Source organism: Macrobrachium nipponense, chromosome 39 (assembly GCF_015104395.2).
Source record: "Macrobrachium nipponense isolate FS-2020 chromosome 39, ASM1510439v2, whole genome shotgun sequence".
NCBI classification, from domain to species: Eukaryota; Metazoa; Arthropoda; class Malacostraca; order Decapoda; family Palaemonidae; genus Macrobrachium; species Macrobrachium nipponense.
Genome location: NC_061099.1, coordinates 54,945,639 through 54,965,638, shown reverse-complemented (window position 1 = coordinate 54,965,638; position 20,000 = coordinate 54,945,639). Strand labels below are relative to the sequence as shown.

At 36.9% G+C, this 20,000-nt stretch overlaps 1 protein-coding gene across 1 annotated transcript in view; it reads right to left on the bottom strand.

Annotated features, from left to right (window-relative positions):
- Positions 1 to 2,027: 2,027 nt before the first annotated feature.
- Positions 2,028 to 20,000, bottom strand: part of LOC135210361 (haloalkane dehalogenase-like) — a 64,377-nt gene continuing 46,404 nt past the window's right edge. The window contains exon 4 of the mRNA XM_064243258.1: positions 2,028 to 2,782. Within this exon, the coding sequence (XP_064099328.1) occupies positions 2,204 to 2,782 (579 nt within the window). The 3' untranslated portion in view covers positions 2,028 to 2,203. The remainder of the gene's footprint in view (positions 2,783 to 20,000) is intronic.

Here is a 20,000-nt window from a genome sequence, read left to right as displayed (position 1 = left end):
ATATATATATAATATATATATATATGTATATATATATTATAGATAATGTATATATATATATAATAATATAATATATAGTATATCGTTATAACACTTTACATTATATACACTATACTCGAGCATAAAAATGTAATTCCCATTGAGAATAAACAACAGGACAAACGTATATTTTATACAGAAAGTCACAGAGAGAGAGAGAGAGAGAGAGAGAGAGAGAGAGAGAGAGAGAGAGAGGAGAGGAGAGAGGACTATAAGGCGAGAGAGATGAGAGAGAAGAGAGAGAGAGAGTTATATAGACTATAACAGGGGGACGTGAAATAAACGAGTAGCCGAAACACTGTTTCAGTCACTACATAAAAACGTAAAAATTATGCAAAGGAAAAAAGGGCAGGATCAACTTTAAAGCAAAAATGATGCTATTTCCATGCATCCAGACGGCCTGGTTCTGTTGCATTTCCTAGAACTGAAGCCATATCATTCGAAGTCTGTTAGTTGGAAGTGAGAGAGAGAGAGAGAGAGAGAGAGAGAGAGAGAGAGAGAGAGAGAGAGAGAGAGAGAGAGAGAGAGAATTTCAGAGGTAAAAAAACCGAGTGATCATTGATGTTTGCATAAAGGATTCTTTTTGCAGGTAGAGGCAACTCATCGAAAAACAAAGGATAAGAGAGACGTATATTTTCAGAAGACGATCTTTAAATCTCTCGGAGGTAATGACACATGTGGAAGAGTCCATAACAAAGGAGCACGTTTTAGTTTAAGAAAACGGGATTCGTATCTCAGAAGATTTGATTTAGTCTTGTGAAAATATGAATTGCTTTCCTGCAGCAGCTACGGGCTGAAAATGATTATAGAAAACGAGAAATAAAAGGAAAATTCCATTTACAGATTTCGCAGTAAAGAAACATATCAAAGAGATCTCCATAAATGTTTAACGGGAATCCAAAAACAATAGATGACTGATAAACATTCCTAGAAATATCAATCGGGATGAAACAAAAAAGTTAAATGACCAATGTTAGATGAAAACGTCAATTTCGTGGACACAGCTAATGAGTATAGCCTACCAAGCTCACGCAGAAAATAGCACAAAATCAATAGATCACTGCAAGATTGTATTTCATTCTACTTACTGTATTCAGTGAAGGCTTTTAAAAGGGAAGTTAACGGCCTCCTACGCATGCTTAATAATAATAATAATAATAATAATAATAATAATAATAATAATAATAATAATAATAATAATAATGAAAGTTTGTTGAAATAATCAGAATGAAAAAAAATCTGCTACAGAGAAGTAAGTCTAGGAAGCTTAAACAAAAACGCAAATCAATAAAAAAAAAAAAAAAAACAGAGGACAGTCACGATAAAAATATTTAGTTTCCGAAACAAATAAACATTAAGGGGCATTGTATACAAAAAAAAAAAAAAAAAAAAAGAGCTTACAGAATACTCTCTGCTGAAAATAAGCTCCACAAAGCAAAGCATCAAAAGATGTTGAAATATTGATTTCATCAGAGTGTTTAGTTTCAAGAGTACTCAAGGCAAACTATACAGAAACAAAAAATGCAAGACAATACTGATAAGTTGTTCTTGTGATAAACTAACAAAGTTACGAAAGTTGCAGAATTGAATTTTTAGTGAAGCTATTCAAATTATGACGTGACAGAGTCGGGTAATGAGAAATAAATGAGGGCAAAATATTTTCAGTGAAAAACTGAACGAAGTGTCAGAGCAAAAGACACCGAGACGAACTTAGCAAAATACGTACGTGTTTTAAAAATGTCAATGAAACTTCGCTTTTGCAAGCAAGGAGGAATTTTTAGTCCGAAAGTTAAAACTAGTCAAGTCATTGATCTATATAAACAAAATAATAAATAGTCAAAAGTTTCATTCCCTCAAAAAAGGGGAAACTTACCTAAAAAGAGTAGAAGATAGGAAAAGATCCAAATTTTTAAGAATGTATGTTAGTTAACCTAAGTTCATCGGAGGGAGGAGTAATCGAGTGTCTTATAAAAGAATTAGTTCTAGCTATTTCATCTGTTTATTCTATACAAATTGGCGCTTCATCAAACATTTCAACCTCCATAATAATGACTACTTATTTACAATATCCTAAAGACAAAAATCTTAAATTTAGTCACTTAGTCTGTTGGGCTTTGCTTTGTACATGAAAGAGGTAGAGCAATACTGCAGGCAACGAAGTCTCTCAGTGACATCCATCCTTCATGAATGTCAAGATGAGACTGGCCACAGCTGGCCCCTGATCCTCTTGGAGGAAGTGCCCGGCCTCGCTGATGGTGGAGGTGCAGGCGTAGGGGAAGAGGTTTTCGAAGAGCTTCCGTCCGGGCACCGTGAAGACCTCCCTGTCGCTATAGGCTATCAAAACGGGACCCTCCCACTCCTTCAAGGCGGCAGCCACGCGCTGATTTTCTACCGCCACCGGATCGTCTGTTGACAATGGAATGATCAGGGGCCACTTGGCCGGTCCTGCTTTGTACAGAGCTGACGGGAACGGGGCTTCGTACCCTTTGTGGACGGCAGATTTCGGGGCATCCGATGCCACGGTAAACACAGTCTTAACGGGTACGTGGCGCCCTAAAACGCTCGTTACTGTCCTCCAAGACAGGTATGGAATATGCTGGAGGATGTTGGAAGTGGATGAGAGGATGTCGCCCTGAGGCAGCCATGTGTTCAGCAGTGCCAGCCGGCGGTAGCGCCAAGGGTCGCGCGCAACGGCGCCCAAGCCCGTGGGTCCCCCGAGGTCTTGCGCGACCAACGTCACTCCCTGAAAGATCACACACAAAATGGAATAAATAAGGGTCTTGCTTTGCCATGGCATGGCTGCTTATATGTAGTTCATGAAATAATATAAATCTATGTATAATGAAAGATGTAAGAAAAATAATAACTAAACAAATGAACATAAACAAATTGTTTCCCAGGCCTTGGGAATAGCGTGGCTGTACAAAGCTACCGTATCCACAGTAACTCATAATTTGCCAGAGGCTGTTGTTCACTAAGGGCTGGGCCGGCTTTTCACACACCTCACCTACTACTTCCAAAGCAACGAGGCACAGTTTTCTTGCGCTTTATTAACAACAACATAGGTTGTCAACACAAAATGAATGGTTCACGGCGCACCGACCATCGGAAAAATGATAAAAAAAAAAAGTTAGGGTACGCTTGGTAGAAGTTATATTATCATTTTATACAAAACATTGTTATGTAATAGCGTGTAACATACACCTGAATTTTTAATCAAACGATCCTGCGTACTTTGAAGAAGAGAAGCAGTTATATCTCGAAAGTTAACAGACAGGAAAAATTATACGCTTTCTCTTCCCCCATCCTCTCTCTCTCTCTCTCTCTCTCTCTCTCTCTCTCTCTCTTAAGTGTCCTCTCGGGGAGTTTAATCAAAACCCTTCTGCCTCCTTTAACTACCCTATTCTTACAGCTAATCAAGACCCACTTCCACTCTAATAAAAGATTCTGTCTCTTTCTCCTTCATACACATACCACTTCGGACGTTGCCCTTGAGAACGGGATGATCCTAATTCCAATATTCTTGCCCCCATGCAAAGCCATTCATGCTCTGGCAAGATTGTGAACTCAAGAATCTAATCTTTAATTCATTCGACACCCACTCAGAAATCCTATATCTTTTCCCAAGCTCTTCAACAACACAATATGTCTGTGTGCTTTTCGGCAACACTGAGCTGCAAGAACAGAAACATTACTTCTACCAATGAAGTTTGAAAGATGTTTTCATCCGTGTTTGCGTATGTGTGTATATGTGTGTGTATGTCTGTTTTAGCACGATATCTTAGGAGCAGGCGAAAGGATCTTGGTGAATATAAGTAAACAAACTTCACCAGGTGACCTTGCGGGGAAATTGGTTCAGCACTGACGTTTCTATCGTCGTGTGACACATGTTACTTATCATTACAGACACTGATTTTTAGTGGTTCAAATGTTTCATGGCTTTCAACTTGATTGAAATATCCTTTCATTGACTCATGTGATTATGAGTTTTCTTTGAATAACATAATTGTTAACTTCCTGATATCTAAGTTAACCAAGTCTGAATATTAGAAGTAATACTAATCACTTTCCCGATAATTTTATCACTCTCCTATAAATAGCTAGAACTAACAGGAAATGTGAACCAACGCTGCGCTTTTAATACTTCAGAGGGTTTGATATGGCTAAAAAACCATTGGCCGTGATCAAACTTCATGCTTAGCTTAGTCTGCTTTTACAGTGGTAGGCATTACAAGGCTTGGTCGAGTTTTCATCTCAACCGAGCCCTTTTGATTCTGGTATGGCTGGTTCCGAAATAGTCGTTAGTCTAACCCACAGTCTGAACTGATAAATTTGGACCGACCTGAGGCTTTTTCCAAATAGTTGTATTCCTGACCTTCAGGAATAAAGTCTGAAACAAAGACTGGCTGGTGTCTAGGCTGTTTTAGGGTCTGTTGCAATAAATGGGAAATATGTGATAAACATTTTGATTTTCTGCTGAAGCACTTATTGTTAGAAAGGGAATTGCTGGCTACGGCAACAAAACTGAATTATTTCTGGAGAGTGCAAAACGAGTTAACTCAATGTGCTTCGATGACAGACTGACAGACTAGTGGTTTTGTCCGTCCTCATGTGGCGTTTCCCGCGCACGTTAGTTTACCTTGAGGGACCCCACCGCCCCTAGTCTGATTTGATGGAAAACCCTCAGATCAGTGGGAGCCTAGAATGTCGGTTCATTGACAGGAATCTGTACAGCACTCAGGTTGAAAGCTGCACAATGCGAACAGGTTCAACTTCGGATTATCAGAAAGACAGATCCGTCTCCAAGTTAAAGAATACAGGATTCATAAATGCTACACTAAACATTATTACTTTACTCTCTGGCCTCCTCTCACAAAATATGTCATAATAAACTCTTGATCCACACACACACACACCCTCCTCCTTATGTGAACCCACAATTGCTTTTTTCTGAATTAAAATCCGACCACTTACCTTCCCTAGTATATTTAATCATGTTATGCCCCTCAAATTATTTTGGTCACCTCTGTTGTCTTTACGATGATTCTTTTAATAATCCATTTACTTCATGCTTTTCCTCAGCTAGGAAATCTTTGCACAATAAGGTCCATCCCTGAATCTCATTTTGACCATCAAACCAGTGCATTTCAAAATTATGTTAAACGCGTTAATGTGAAATCTGTAACTACGTTTTTCTCTATGGAAAACTTCTTTTTCGTTTTTCATAATCTTACAAGCTTATGTCATTTTTACTTGATGTTGTATTCTTCTTTGTAGGCCATATACTTGCAAGAACAAGAGATTACTGCATACTTTGCATATTTTGTATTATATCTCTTTTTGGACAAATTTGTACAAATAGTTGTATATCTTGTCAATAAAATAACTAACTTACTAGTAAGAACGACCGAAAGTGCAAGAGATCCGGAAATACGAAGGATGAGTAAAGCAGCTATAGTGCAGGAGGACATGCGAGCGGGAGTTTTTTTAATGGTCCTATCATGTGGAGGGATTGGAGTGCGGGAGAGTGATGGAAAGAGTGATGAAAAGAGTGTAATTTCGAAGTTTATGGATTAAGGCCGAGAGGACAACTTAGAGACGGCTGGATAGGTGGGACGGATGAGATCATAGGACTTAGGTTCCTTCGATGTTCTAGAAGCGAGAAAGTGCGTCCTGATAGAAGTGAAACGCTGCTGATGAGTGGTGAAAGGTTGAATGTACCAGAAACAACTGCCTTGATTTTCGCTTGAGCCACCCCCTTACCAAGAGAGGCAGCTTATTCTTGATATAATAATAATATAATAATAATAATAATAATAATAATAATAATAATAATAATAATAATAATAATAATAATAACCTTGCCAAAGGTCATGAACTATGAGTACGTTATATGAATCTTTTTAGAATTTATGATAATTTTGCTAACAAAACGCGTGGCAAAACATGAAAACAAGAGAATTTATCTCATCAACCAAGATCAAAACTTTTTCAAGAGAGAGAGAGAGAGAGAGAGAGAGAGAGAGAGAGAGAGAGAGAGATAATAAACCCTACGCTTCAGTTAAAAACAATTTCGGGCGTTGGAGAATATGACACCAACGCAGCAATTTATCAATAGAAACGACTTTCAGTATTTGCACTTCGTTACGGATCTTTATTGCCTGAGAGGGTTTTGATCGAAAGGAAGTACCGCTAAATGTTTTCCTTGTTTGTCCATTCCTTCATTCGCGACGTTTTCATCCCGATTTGGAGAGAGTCTTTCACATTACGAAAGGATGGACATTCTTCGTCTCTTTGTCCTCTTCCGGTGAAATGATAATCATCATAATTAGGATAATAGCAACAATCAATTTAAGTTGCTGACTATAATCAGGTGTTTCATTTGTTGGCAGTTCAAGTCCTTAAGAAAGCGGTTAAGTTACCAATAACGCTTATGATAAAAAAAAAATTCACGCTATTAAGGCACGTTTAAAAAAGCTGCATAATATTTGTATTTTGTTTATAAATATCAAGAATCATCAACATATCTCTTGATGCATATTCAACATTCACACGATAATTAATGCAGCCAGATTTTTTTTAGTACCAGAGGCATTTTTTGAAACGCATCAGAGCATCAGAGCATAGGCCAATGTTGCTTATTTTTCCCCTTTCCCTTCCTCACGAGTATTTTACCTAGTATTTAGTTGAGCATACGTATACACATGGCCAATACAGTAGAGGTCAGACGGAGAAGAGATTATCGGTGACTCACCTTCCAGAGTGGGCCACAATTCACCCCACGCCGACACAACATTCCCACCTGACCCTTTTAAGTGACCCGTGGCCGACAACCACAACTTAGGGTCTTTCTGGAGATGTGGCCCACGAAATTTGTCTCGGCCGTTTCTCTCCGACTGACCTGTACCAACGCCATCTTGAATTGACAAAGTTAATTCAAGATGGCGTTGCCTGTACTGTATTGGCCTTGTTTATACCTAACGTATTCTCTTACATAGTTTATATAAACACCGATCAAAGATAGAAAATAGGACAAGGGAGCAAAGAGCTGAGTTAAACCACGTAAGAAGCCATAGTTCTTGAAAGCAAAGAAAGTTACGAGATTCAGGAATACAAGTAAAGAATAGATTCAAAAGTTCCCAAGTACAAGGCAAGGAAGTCATGAAATCGATCGGTTCCGGGAATCCTGACTCCAGAAAGCAAATACTATGGGCGAAATCCCTTCTTTTTTTTTCAGTGGCTTATGAGGAAAGGTCTCTTATCCAAACGGAGCAATGACCGGAACTATATCTGCAAAAGGGGAACAGAGGAACCGTAGTATGTCAACTATACTCTGTTTTTTTCCATCTGTCCATCCGCCTGTGGTGTTTGCGCATGGTAACACTGCGTCCCAGGCTTTAAATAATATCCTATTTCGAATATTAACGGTGTAATTCGCATACAGTAAATTATTAAAACACTTTTCAGTTGCAAATGTACACCCAGATATCCTTTTATTTACCTAAAACTTGCACATAGTGTAACCATTGAAAGCCCGGGACGCAGTGTTACCATGCGCGACCACCACAGGCGGATGGACAGATGGAAAAAAACAGAGTATAGTTGACATACTACGGTTCCTCTGTTCCCCTTTTGCAGATATAGTTCCGGTCATTGCTCCGTTTGGATAAGAGACCTCTCCTCATTTTATGGCATATGCTGATTTGTATGGAAGTAAAGAGACTGCAAAGGGAGGAGGAACACTAAGACAAACAGGAAAACAGTTAATTTAGAAAATAAACAAGTATTGAAAAATGAGTCTAACAAATCAAGACATGATTTTTTATGGCGGCACGACCGACCCTCTTCGCATTGCACGCATTCGTTGTAATATCACAGCCAGAATGGCTGATAATTCACGTATAAAGGAAAAGACCTGTTGTGCTAAGCAGCCACACATCGTATGGTCTAAATACAGTGGTTATTAATCTTTTTCACCCTCTGACCCCCGTGACTTCAGGAAACTACTACTGTAACCCCTGTAATAGATTCTTAAATGGCAAACCTGAAAAAGGTCAGATTAAACACAATGATGGGAAGACCTTGGTTTATTGAAAATGCCACGAACAAATACCTTAAAAAATTCCGCATAGCCTCTACAAATTAAGTATATCTTAGTTTAACCATACCAATGAGCAGATTAACAGCTCTCCTAGGCTGGCCCAAAGGATTAGATATTTTTACGAGGCTAGGAACCTACCGGTTACTTAGCAACGGAACCTGCAGCTTATTGTAGGATACGAATCACATTAAATCGATTAATTAATTTCTAGTCACCAGAAACACATTCATCTGATTCCTTGTTGGCAGAGCGGGGAATCAAACTCAGGACTACCAAATCCGTAGGCGAGCACGTAAACCACTCGTCCAACGACATAGTCTCTACAAATGCCAGAACATTCCATATATGGAAATAAATCATATTTTACCGAACACTTTGTAACCCACTGAGAAACCTCAAACGCCGCGACCCCCAGGTTAAGAACGGCTGGTCTAAACAGAACATGGATCTTCCTGGTCAGCTAAACGCGTTAAGCTACATGCTAAACCAAAATGCCGACTCCATAAATGGATGGATGGATTATCCGTCTTAGGCTTAAAGTTAGAGTTAAAGATAGCTGGCAGCAGAAATTTGTGTTTTGCAAGAACTAAAACACCAATATACGTTTAAAACATAGAATCAAAGATACTAAAAATGTTTTCGTTACCATAAAATCATAGAAACACTGCAAGAACTAAAACACGAATATACGTTTAAAACATAGAATCAAAGATACTAATTTTTTTTTCAACATAAAATAAAATAGAAACACTGTAAAAACTAAAACACGAATATACGTTTAAAACATAGAATCAAAGATACTAAGAAAAATTTCGTTAATATAAAATCATAGAAACACTGTAAGAACTAAAACACGAATATACGTTTAAAACACAAAATCAAAGATACTAAAAGTTTTTTCGTTAACATAAAATCAGAGAAACACTGCCTTTCCAATTACAGAGAAGTTGCTTCTTGTGCCTTTTTGGAAGCAGAAATATTCTATTTGCTACTGTAAGCTCAAAAAAGTGTTTTAATAAAAGTGCTAGGTGAAAATGATGACTTAAAGTGAGCCAGAATAAAAGAAAACTTATACTTTGCTGTAAAAAATGGTCACCGAAAATAAAGCAGTAGGTGTTTGATCATTTTCGTTCACGTACAAGACTTCGATAAACCATCTTTCAAATTATATATATTTCATCGTAATCTGTACCAGCCAATTAACAGCAGCACATTTTACATTAATATTTAAATGTAGGGATATTCTGTATCTATGTATCCAAAATTATTTTCATGTGTCATATCGGTAACTTTTCATTTACAGCACTGGTAAAAGTAATGCAAATCTTTACTTTGTCCATAGGTAACAGTAAACGGGTGTGGCTTCTCTCCTGCGTGGCAATTCTCCTGTTAATCTTGCCTTCTTTTCCGCTGGCATTACTTCATTTGTATTGTACAAGAATCGAAGAAGTATAATCATGGAAGTAAATTTGGAACTATATTGTGGAGATAGGCCCATACCCTGGGACGGTAAATACCGAACGTAAAAAAGACTACATTTTTTGTAAACAGCTGAAGAGCGAGATGAAAGCTAAAGGTCTATCATTCTATTATTCGAGAAACATGATATGCGCCACTGCCAACGAAATTCAGGTCAAAACAGAAAGCCCTTTCTTAATTATGCGATAAAAATGTACAATAAGGAATGATGATATATGAGCCACCTATACAACAAAATACCGCCTGAAATGAAGATCATACAAGAAGGCAAATTAAAAAGAGAGAGAAAAAAATATCTATAGACTCTCCTATTCTGCAGGAGCTACGATAATGACGAGAAAACACTAAAACATAATTATAGAATATAAGAAGCAACTTATTTCGAAAACGTACAAGGGCCCGCAAGAGAGGGAATCATCCCGGTGGAGGGTTGTACTACATAACACCAAAAACGTGAACAAAGAAATACAAGGAGTTTTTCGCCCAATACGAGTGAATATGCACCATGTTATTAGAGAAAAATTATGAAGAATTTCTTTAACCGAAAATAATTTTATTAGTCGTACGGCGAACCATCCAATCTAGGCATACCGTATCTAGAGCGCCGTTGTAAGCATTGCTGCCAAGGACCTGTTACTCTCCAAGTGGCGGTCGAACAATGAAGAAGAATCAGTGCTTTCGTTATGTTGTGTGAGTGGTAACATGTGTTGGTGGGATTCCGAAAATAAAGCGCTTTTTCGACATTATCGGTGATGTTATTAATCATTGAGCGATAATAATGTCACCATAAGTGTACTTCTATGAAATTGTACGATTTAGCCGGGCCGTCATCGGAAATTGTGAAAAAAACAAAAAAGGTAGAATCTGTGGGAAAGTTGAAGCAAGGACCCAAAGTTAAAGCAAGTTTAATTAAATGATGTTTCGTGTTCAGTTGATGGTGATAATGATGATTGTGAGTTTTTTCTGGTAATAATCCTGATGATAATGTTGTTTTTATTTTTTTTAAATTTTAGCGAGGTAGTGTTAGGTATAGTGGCTAATCGGTTAGTGTACAGAGGAGATCTGTGAGTTATAAATAGCCTAGGCGGGTAAAGATCAAAGGAAGGCTATTAGGCCTAGTTTAAATAAACAAAAACATTCATTTTAATTATGAATATACTAGGTAGTGACAGTGACGCCTCAGATGATGTGTGGTACAGAATGCAATGACCCTCCTTTGTGCCGCTATCAGCCCCAAAGGCATTGCCACACCCAGCAATGGTTCTCAGCTTGTTGAAACAAACACGTCTGTTAATGTTGCTAATAACTTTGCTGAGAAAACTAGAAGAAAGAAATCTGTTATGCGAAGGTCGGTCCCCTTTGCGCCTGCATGAGGAGCGTTTTTCCAAAGTGGGGGATGAGGCGATTAATGTGATCGTCAAGGCATATTGGTCAATCGGATCTGTAACTTGCAGACGGCATAGGCTACTTCCAAATAAATATTTTCAGCAAGAAAAAATGGAGGGCAAGGAGACTTCAGTCTGCAAGGCTGTCTTCATCTCCGTTCATGTTGTAACACTTTGAGAGCATAGGTTGCTATGAAAACGTTTTCAGAGGGATGAACAACAACATAGGAAAATAACTACGGATGTTTAGAATGTGGCCCTGAATACGCAATCTCTGTCGGGCCCAGCAACTAGTGGATGAAATATAAGAAGTGGTCACACTACGGAAGAAACCCGGGAAGAGAGAGATGCAGTTCTAAGTAAATCAAGTAATTTGAATTTCGTAAGTTTTGGTACAATTTGTGTTGATCTGGTACTTTTCAGTAGCCGGACTTTGTACTATTGGTAAAAGTAGATTGGCAACCCTGCTGTCGGCTTGCTCCAGCCACTACACCCCTAAACATACCAGAACCGACAATATTTGGAGCCTCACCTCAGCATCGAGGCTCTATTCGAAAAAATACACGTATTGAATGAAAGTCAACTAGTCTAATGTTGCTGTGGTGAAGTTAAGATATCATAACAATGTTCCATGTCGCCATTACCATATCGGTTTTCACCCTGTACAAAGATAATATGCTTCTAGCACCTGTGAGTGGTCTGGAACCTTGAATAAGAAGGATAAGGCGCCGAGTGGAAAAAATATCTGTGGCTCCCAATGCCATGAAAATTGCCAGATTCTGACTATTCGCGGATCTAGTCTTTCTTATGTCAGCTTGGCGTACTACAAATGCAAATTGTGTCGAAGGCTTTTCAACACCGTCGGCTTCCACTTACCAATTGTTTGATGACCCCAGGCTGTCTTTGTGTTAATGCATGTAATTATTCAAGTGATAAACAAGACGAGAGCTCAGATCTTGGTGAGTAAAACTATTTTTTTTTTCATCCATTTTTTCACTCCTTACGGGTTATTTTGATGCAGTAATCACCATTATTTTAATCACTAATCCTTATTCACAAGCTTGTTAGAATTCTTATGAGTATATTACATGTTTATGATGTTTAGCAACTATACTAAGGGACAATATTAAGTTTTTGGAAATTTCTGGAATTTAGACATTTTTATGTTAATTAGCTATATATTATCTTCATCATTAATCATTATTCACAGGTTTGTTAGGATCATTATTAACATACTTTTTAAAATGTATTTTAATGTTATGTTCATAACCAACATGGTTACTAATATTTTTAAAATATTTGAAAAAAAAAATGCATTGTAAGACTGCTTTTTTGGAGGCTTTTTTTATTATTACTATACAACATTGTGAAACAACATAAGGTAACAACATGTTTAAACAATATGTGTGATTTTACAATTTTTCAATGAAAACATTCAAAATCATAAACAATATGTGTGATTTTACATCATGAAAACATCACATAACATATTTTTGTGCACATACGGAAGATTGGCGGGAAAAAATCACACTTATTTCGATGACTAATATTTTTTTAATTGTTACCTAGGCATACTAATGTACACAGAGTTAGCTTATGTTAAAATATAGTAAAAAAAAAAAAGTAAGGTCATGGAGTTATGAATAATGATTTTTTAAGGATATGAAAGTTGTAGATTTTACGCGTAGGTTTTCCGTGTGTAAAAACGCTTCCTATAGCATGTTTCTCGAGCGATGGACTTTTTTTTTATGACTAAGAAAGCCATTTTGAAATAAAGGTAGTTTTACATCCTCAACAAAATGCAAAGAGAGAGTAGTCAAAAGTCAGGGAAATGGTGGTAAAGGAGTAGTCAAAAGTCTGAGAAATGATGGTAAAGAAGTAATCAAAAGTCTGAGAAATGATGGTAAAGGAGTAGTCAAAATTCAGGGAAATGATGGTAAAGACGTAGTCAAGAGTCAGGGAAATAATGGTAAAGTAGTCAAAAGCCAAGGAAATGATGGGAGAGAAGTTGTCAAAAGTCAGAGAAAGGATGGTAAAGAAGTAGTCAAAAGTCAGGCAAATGATTGTAAAGAAGGTTGCGTATCGAAACAGAAAACCTCTGTTTAATAATGTTGGGTAAGAAGGTGTTCTTTGTAGGAAAGAGCGGCGTTGTTTTATTGAAGGAACATGGTGTGAAAATGAGATATATATGCACCAGTTGTGTGAATGGTTGTAACCGTTGAAGTCACACTTCTTTCATGGTGTACGAAAATGCATGTATGCACGCATTCATTGTATATTATATGAGTGATATGACATTGCAAATTAATCAAGATCCCAACAGAGAGAGAGAGAGAGAGAGAGAGAGAGAGAGAGAGAGAGAGAGAGAGAGAGGTTGATTAAATATGAAACTTTGATAAAATCAACAAAAAGCTAAAATATTCATGTGCTCAATCGTACTGTTTCCTCTGATAAAAGTTTCAGGTAACAGAATGTGAATGGTTCCTTTTTGACAAAAGCTCTGAATAAATAATTATTGATACGATACTTGGGCATTACCAATAAATAATAACTAATATAAGTAAGTTGGTATTTTATTGGTTTTTGGACATTAAACCCATAGAAATGCTTCACGTGTTTGCCTCGTGAATTTATGAATATAATATATATATATATATATATATATATATATAATATATATATATATATATATATATATATATATATGCGTGTGTGCATTCCAGCAATTAACACCAAACTTGGTATGGATTTGGAATAGAATACTGTGGGGGTAAGGCATCACTACCACCAAAGAGCCCAAAGGGTGTTGGTGTGTGTGTGGGGGGGGGGGGGGGGGGGGGAAAGGTGGGGGAAGGTTTCCACCCTGAATTGGAGCTGGTCCTGACTGTTGACTTATTAACTAAATAAAACCTTATCATGCCTCATTTTGGTATACATATGACTTGGTATACATATATCTGGAAATGAATACTGTGGGGGTAAGACATCAATGTCACCAAAGGGGTTGGTTGTGAGAGGTGGCGAAATGTAAAAAATAATTGAAAACAACAGATATTAGTCTAATCCACAGTTTTTGAGGTCTCTGAGATGAATAGTAACACAGTCGTTGCCTTTTAAGTCCCAGTTCAGCTCCAGGATGCATAGGGGCGAGAAAGGGTGAAATATAAAATTCAAAAATGTCGGGCAATGTAATTAAAACAACTATCTTAACAGGAGAGAGAGAGAGAGAGAGAGAGAGAGAGAGAGAGAGAGAGAGAGAGAGAGAGAGAGAGAAGTCAGTTGTCATTCAGGCAGTGCCGGGTTGGTAAGCTTATATATAGATATATATATATATATATATATATATATATATATATATAATATATATACGTATATATATAGCTATAATATATATATAAATATATATATATATATATATATATATAATACACACACACATATATATATATATAATATATGTATGTATGTATGTATGTATGTATGTATATCAAGTATGAAAGGCCAATTAAAACACTGGTTTAAAGCCAAGGACTATATTTCAGTTGACTACTCCCACCCTTATGTCTTTCTACAAAAATTAAATTCTTTGCTCCCGAGCTTAAAATTTGAAGTAGAATGGAAAAATAACAACCAATACCTTTTTCAGATGTCAGAACAAATAACAACTACAAATTCACTGTCTTCAGGAAAGCTACATTCTCACTTTCATATATACATTTTTACAGCTATCATCATATTTCAGTTAAAGTCGGCATAGTGAATCACTTATTTCTTATAGCCCTGAGTATTTGCTCTCCAGATTTTCTTAACAAAGAATGTGAAACAATCAGAAATAAACATATCCTGTCAAAATACCCCAAGCACATAATAAAGCAACATAAAGCAAAGAGCATTTTTTATAAACCCACAGAGAACAAAGAAAAGGAAAAATTTTTAAACAATCATAATCCCTCACGTGGATAATTTACGAGAGATCGCATAAACATTAGGCCAACCTAACCCTTTCGTCTTGACTTATCCTAATACATTGGAGAAATCCTTAATTAACGTTCAGCAGAAACCAGTTTCTAAAGACGTAGGAGTCTACAAAATTTCCTGTAGGGATTGTAATAAGTCAAACTAATGTATTCAGATGAAAATCTCTCTCAGAAAGATTAACTCAACATAAGTGCTCGGTTAGATACAGAAAAATTATTTCGGCGATTTTCCATCATATAAATAACACGAACCATAACATGGATTGGAACTCGTCCCAAATTTTATACAAGAGCAGCTGTCGATACAAATGTCAGATGGTAGAATCTTTACTGATAAAACAACAAAATAATAGGATGAACCTTTCCAATGGATCCTGAGATTATGACCGACAATATATTCCTAAAGCAACAATGAAGCGGATTGAGACATTTGACAGAACCAACGTCGGCTTAGCTGTGACCCCAGGCATCACCTAAGGGCATATATCTCCCACTATATATTTCGCAAATGTAACTTCTTTCATTCACCACTTAATAAGGGTGGGAATCAGTCAACTGCATAGTCCTTTTGTACTTAAGACGTATCCTGTTTTAACAATTTTTTTACATATATATTTGTATATATAAAATCATGTGTGTGTTTACATATACATATATATTAAATTTTATATTTATGTGTATGCTTATATATAGTACATATACATACACACACACACACACACACACACACACACACACACACATATATATATAGATATATATATATATATATAATATATATATATATAACTATATATAATTTGTAAATTTTTCCCTTAATTGGTAAGGCACCAAATTGTCATCATTATCCTTATGATACTTACTGGAACAGATTGTTATCCCCATGCACTATGGGCAAATACTTAACGTTAGCATATTGTTCTGTCCTTGTGCAAGGTTCGAATCGTGGCACTAACATTACTGAGGCGAATTGCTATCGATTTCTGCACGTGTCTTATTAAATTAATAATAATTATAATATATATAGGGTATATTATATATATATTATATATATATATATTATATAATATAGCAAAGTTAATACTGTATCCGTGTTCTAATATGTTGTAGAAAGAGGGAGAGAGTGTACTCTCCGAAAGCTTAAATAAATATTTTGAAATTTTTTAACTTTTAAATTTTAGTGGGCTTCCTACAATATAATATATATGTGTGTGTATATGTACGTATGTCTGTGTGTGGTGGTGTGTGAGTATGTGTATAACTGAATCATGAAAATTTGGAATGTGATGAATATATAAATAAAAGCAAAAGCCCCGAAGGAGCACTGCGAGACCTTTCGACTCAGTTTTGTTATTAAGGAGTTACGAAGTAAAGGACATTGAGTCAAAAGGCCTCACAGTACTCCTTCATTCCAATTTCCTTCGTGGCTTTTGCCTTTATATATATATATATATATATATATATATATATATATATATATATATATATATATATATAAGTCATATCACATTACCGTGATTCATATATATACATACATTGAGATACAAATGTCCTTTAATATCTAATTTCACTCTACCCTCGGAATTAATATATTTTCATATATGCTTAACCGAAGAGGAATTTTATCAGGCGATAATAGAATTGTCGGCGCCCAGGCGCGAACCTAGGACACCATACAAATCCAGGAACGTCAGTGAAGTTTTTACCCTAGGTTCGCACCTGGGCGCCGACAATTCTATTATCGCCTAATAAAATTCCCCTTCAGTCAAGCATATATGAAAATATATTAATTCCGAGGTAGAGTGAATTAGATATCAAAGGACATTTGTAGCTCCATGCATATATATATATATATATATATATATATATATATATATATATATATTATATATATATATATATATATATATATATATATATATATATATATATATATATATAGCATGTATATGACATTGATAAGGAGAGCCCATCGTTCTACCACTAATGTAGCCGACAAATTAATAGAAAATATGTCTCAAGTATAACAAACGAAGGAACGGATTAGACATTGGGTATATCTCAAATTCAAAATAATTCAGAATGTAGAATACGGGAAACCCGTTGGAATGAGGACATCCAGAGATCAAGAGGAATGAACTGGGAGAGGGTAATTGAAAACAACAGACTGTCGTGTTCACCATTTCCACAACTAGGTATTAGAGATACCGTCAACGCAGCCAGACCACCACCTGCATTTATTGATGTCTTAGGTTGTTAGCGTTCATTTAATAAAGGCCTTCTACACCTCTGACAGTACAATGGCTGAGAAATTTTCTGTGATGCAACTGGCCAGCTTTGACCAAGAAGCAACTCCCCGTCATTTCGAAAGATGGAAAAATTCAGTAGTTATTCTTGAGTGAAACTTCAGCTGTGAGAAAGAAACAGTCATCTCATAGTGAAAGTGGAGTATTTTACTATCAACATAAGTAAGAAGCAACTCATTAAACAAGGCGCCTCAGTGGCGTGATCGGTATGGTCTTGGCCTACCACCTCGGTGGTCGCGAGTTCGATTCTCGGGCATTCCATTGAGGTGTGAGAGATGTGTATTTCTGGTGATAGAAGTTCACTCTTGACGTGGTTCGGAAGTCACGCTAAGCCGTTGGTCCCGTTGCTGAATAACCACTGGTTCTATGCAACGTAAAAACACCATACAAACAAACAAACAACTCATTAAACAGAAAAGATTTTATTTATAACAGACGAAAACCAGGCAAAATGAGGGAGGGAAGCTTTCGGGCAGTGACTGAAACGGGCTTCAATTAGCCCAACTGCTTTTCAGCACAGTGAGTGAGGAAGAAACAAGAAACAAGCATTCATTCAGTAGAGCAAGAGGTATTTCAGCCAACCTCTGACCGTCGGGATGGAAGCAATGCTGCGAGATATAAGCCTTGGAAAGGTGCACAATAAACTTTTGGTTCGGTCTAACCACAAGTTCCTCATAGAGGTGTGACCATTGCTCCCTTTCTTTCTCTTATATTCAACTTTCCAGAAAACGCAAACAAACTTTTTGGCAGATCAAGTTCCGATGAGGAATGGATGAAAGATTGAGAGTGTACACTGATCTCAATGAGCTTCGAAGCACTTCTGAGGAGAAGAGAGAGGCTAGAGAACCGCCTTCGTTTTACTAAGACTACACTTAAGAGATTAGCAATACGATGAGAGTTTCATTTGGCGTGTCCAGATATGTAAGGAAAGATGACAACTGAGGAGAACCTAGATAGTTACAAGAATATATATTACATCTACCGTGTAAAGGCAAAACCGCACAACCATGTTATATGTAACGGCAGCATACTCTTTTATGATCTGTCATAAATATTTTGATAAGAATCAGAGAGAATGAAAGCGAGTTTCAAGAAAAGGTTACGAAGGAAAAGGAAAATGTATTTCATTTAAAAAAACGGAAAAAATAATCGGGGAAAGAAATTGGCTTTGTCAGACTAGTAAGAACATGGGGTGGTTATGAAAAATGAATAATACTACCAAATGCAAGAGAAATATGAATGAGGTCATTCTCACCAACGGAAGCGAGATTCAAGGAAACGTATGAAACCCAAACTTCTGACGATGACTGATTAACGAGGTACTTACCTAGAACCTACTAAATGCCTGCGATAAATATCATCCGTTGAACATAAATAATCACACACAAATGGGACAAACGCAAGAAATCAACAATGAGTCTCTTCGCAGAAACACCCTCGGTAATATGTAGTTGTTTTTTTTATTAAGCTGGCCTTATGCCAGCACGGGCTCTTGCTCGTAGAGCAGCCCGTAGGTAATAATATGTAAAACATAAAGGAAAAAAAAAACGAAAAATGAGTAAATGAAATACAGTGATTATAGCAGAAGTAAGACTTTCGAGTCATCTTTATTCTCCAGTTGAACGAGTACAAGTTATGCAGTCAGAATGAATGAATTATGACAGTATTAGAAAGATCGTGAGGTGACAGAAGCTGAGAGCTGATCCACTGGAATATCTCTTCGCAGAAATGACAGAAGAAGAAGTGTGTTAAGGAGCTGAATACGAGGCTGTTACTATGAAGGTTTTCGAAGAGAAATACATGAAAAATGAAGTGCCGGGAAACGGGTTTTGATAGAAAGAAACGTCGAAAACCTGCCCATGATAAACACTCGTATTCATAAAGCTGGCTACTAAATGAATTTAGTATAATGTTTGCAACTAAGGCACTATGGAAGACGACTGAGATTTTACATCAGAAAGCAGTTCGTTTTCCATAACAACTGAAATTAGCTTCTCGATTCATGCAGCCGACTTGAACGGAGGGGCAGTTTAGAATACGGACGTACCTAAAATATATACAACTTACGAGAATTATTATTATGTATGATAATGTAAGTTGTATAAACCCCCAGATATACATATGAACGCATCAGAATTAGGCAGATGGCATGCAAGATACTACACGCACACAATACGCTACGTTAGTCCCAGCGACTTGATGGAGACTCTCTCCTCCACCGGCAACGTCAGATAGCAATCAATCAAATCCTTAACATGCATCGATTTTGTGTCTTATCTGCTCCCATCACTATCTGGTCCCTTTCCACCACGTCCAGTTAATTATGTCTCCCCTAACGCCGCCTCAACCGTGCCGATATAAGCGAAGTTCTCTTTATGGCGCCTTTACCCTCCTCCAAAGCACCCAAGACCATCCATATACAGTCCTTGATGCTACCGCAGAAGGGATCGACCTCCTCCTGGAATCCTTAGTTCGTAACACTCATTCATAGCGGAAGTTCCAGTGGTTGTGGCTCTTATTTGCATAGCAACTCTATATTATTGGGCTTTTAGAAATATGCTTTAGTTGCATCTCGTGAGTCTGTATGCGTAACCAAAAGACCTTTGGGAATGTTGTATCAGTAAATCAAGCAAGAAAAATGCAATCGGATAGACCTAGGTAGCAGGCAAGTACTAAGATGCAGAGTAAAATTATTACCGGGAGCGAAAAGGTT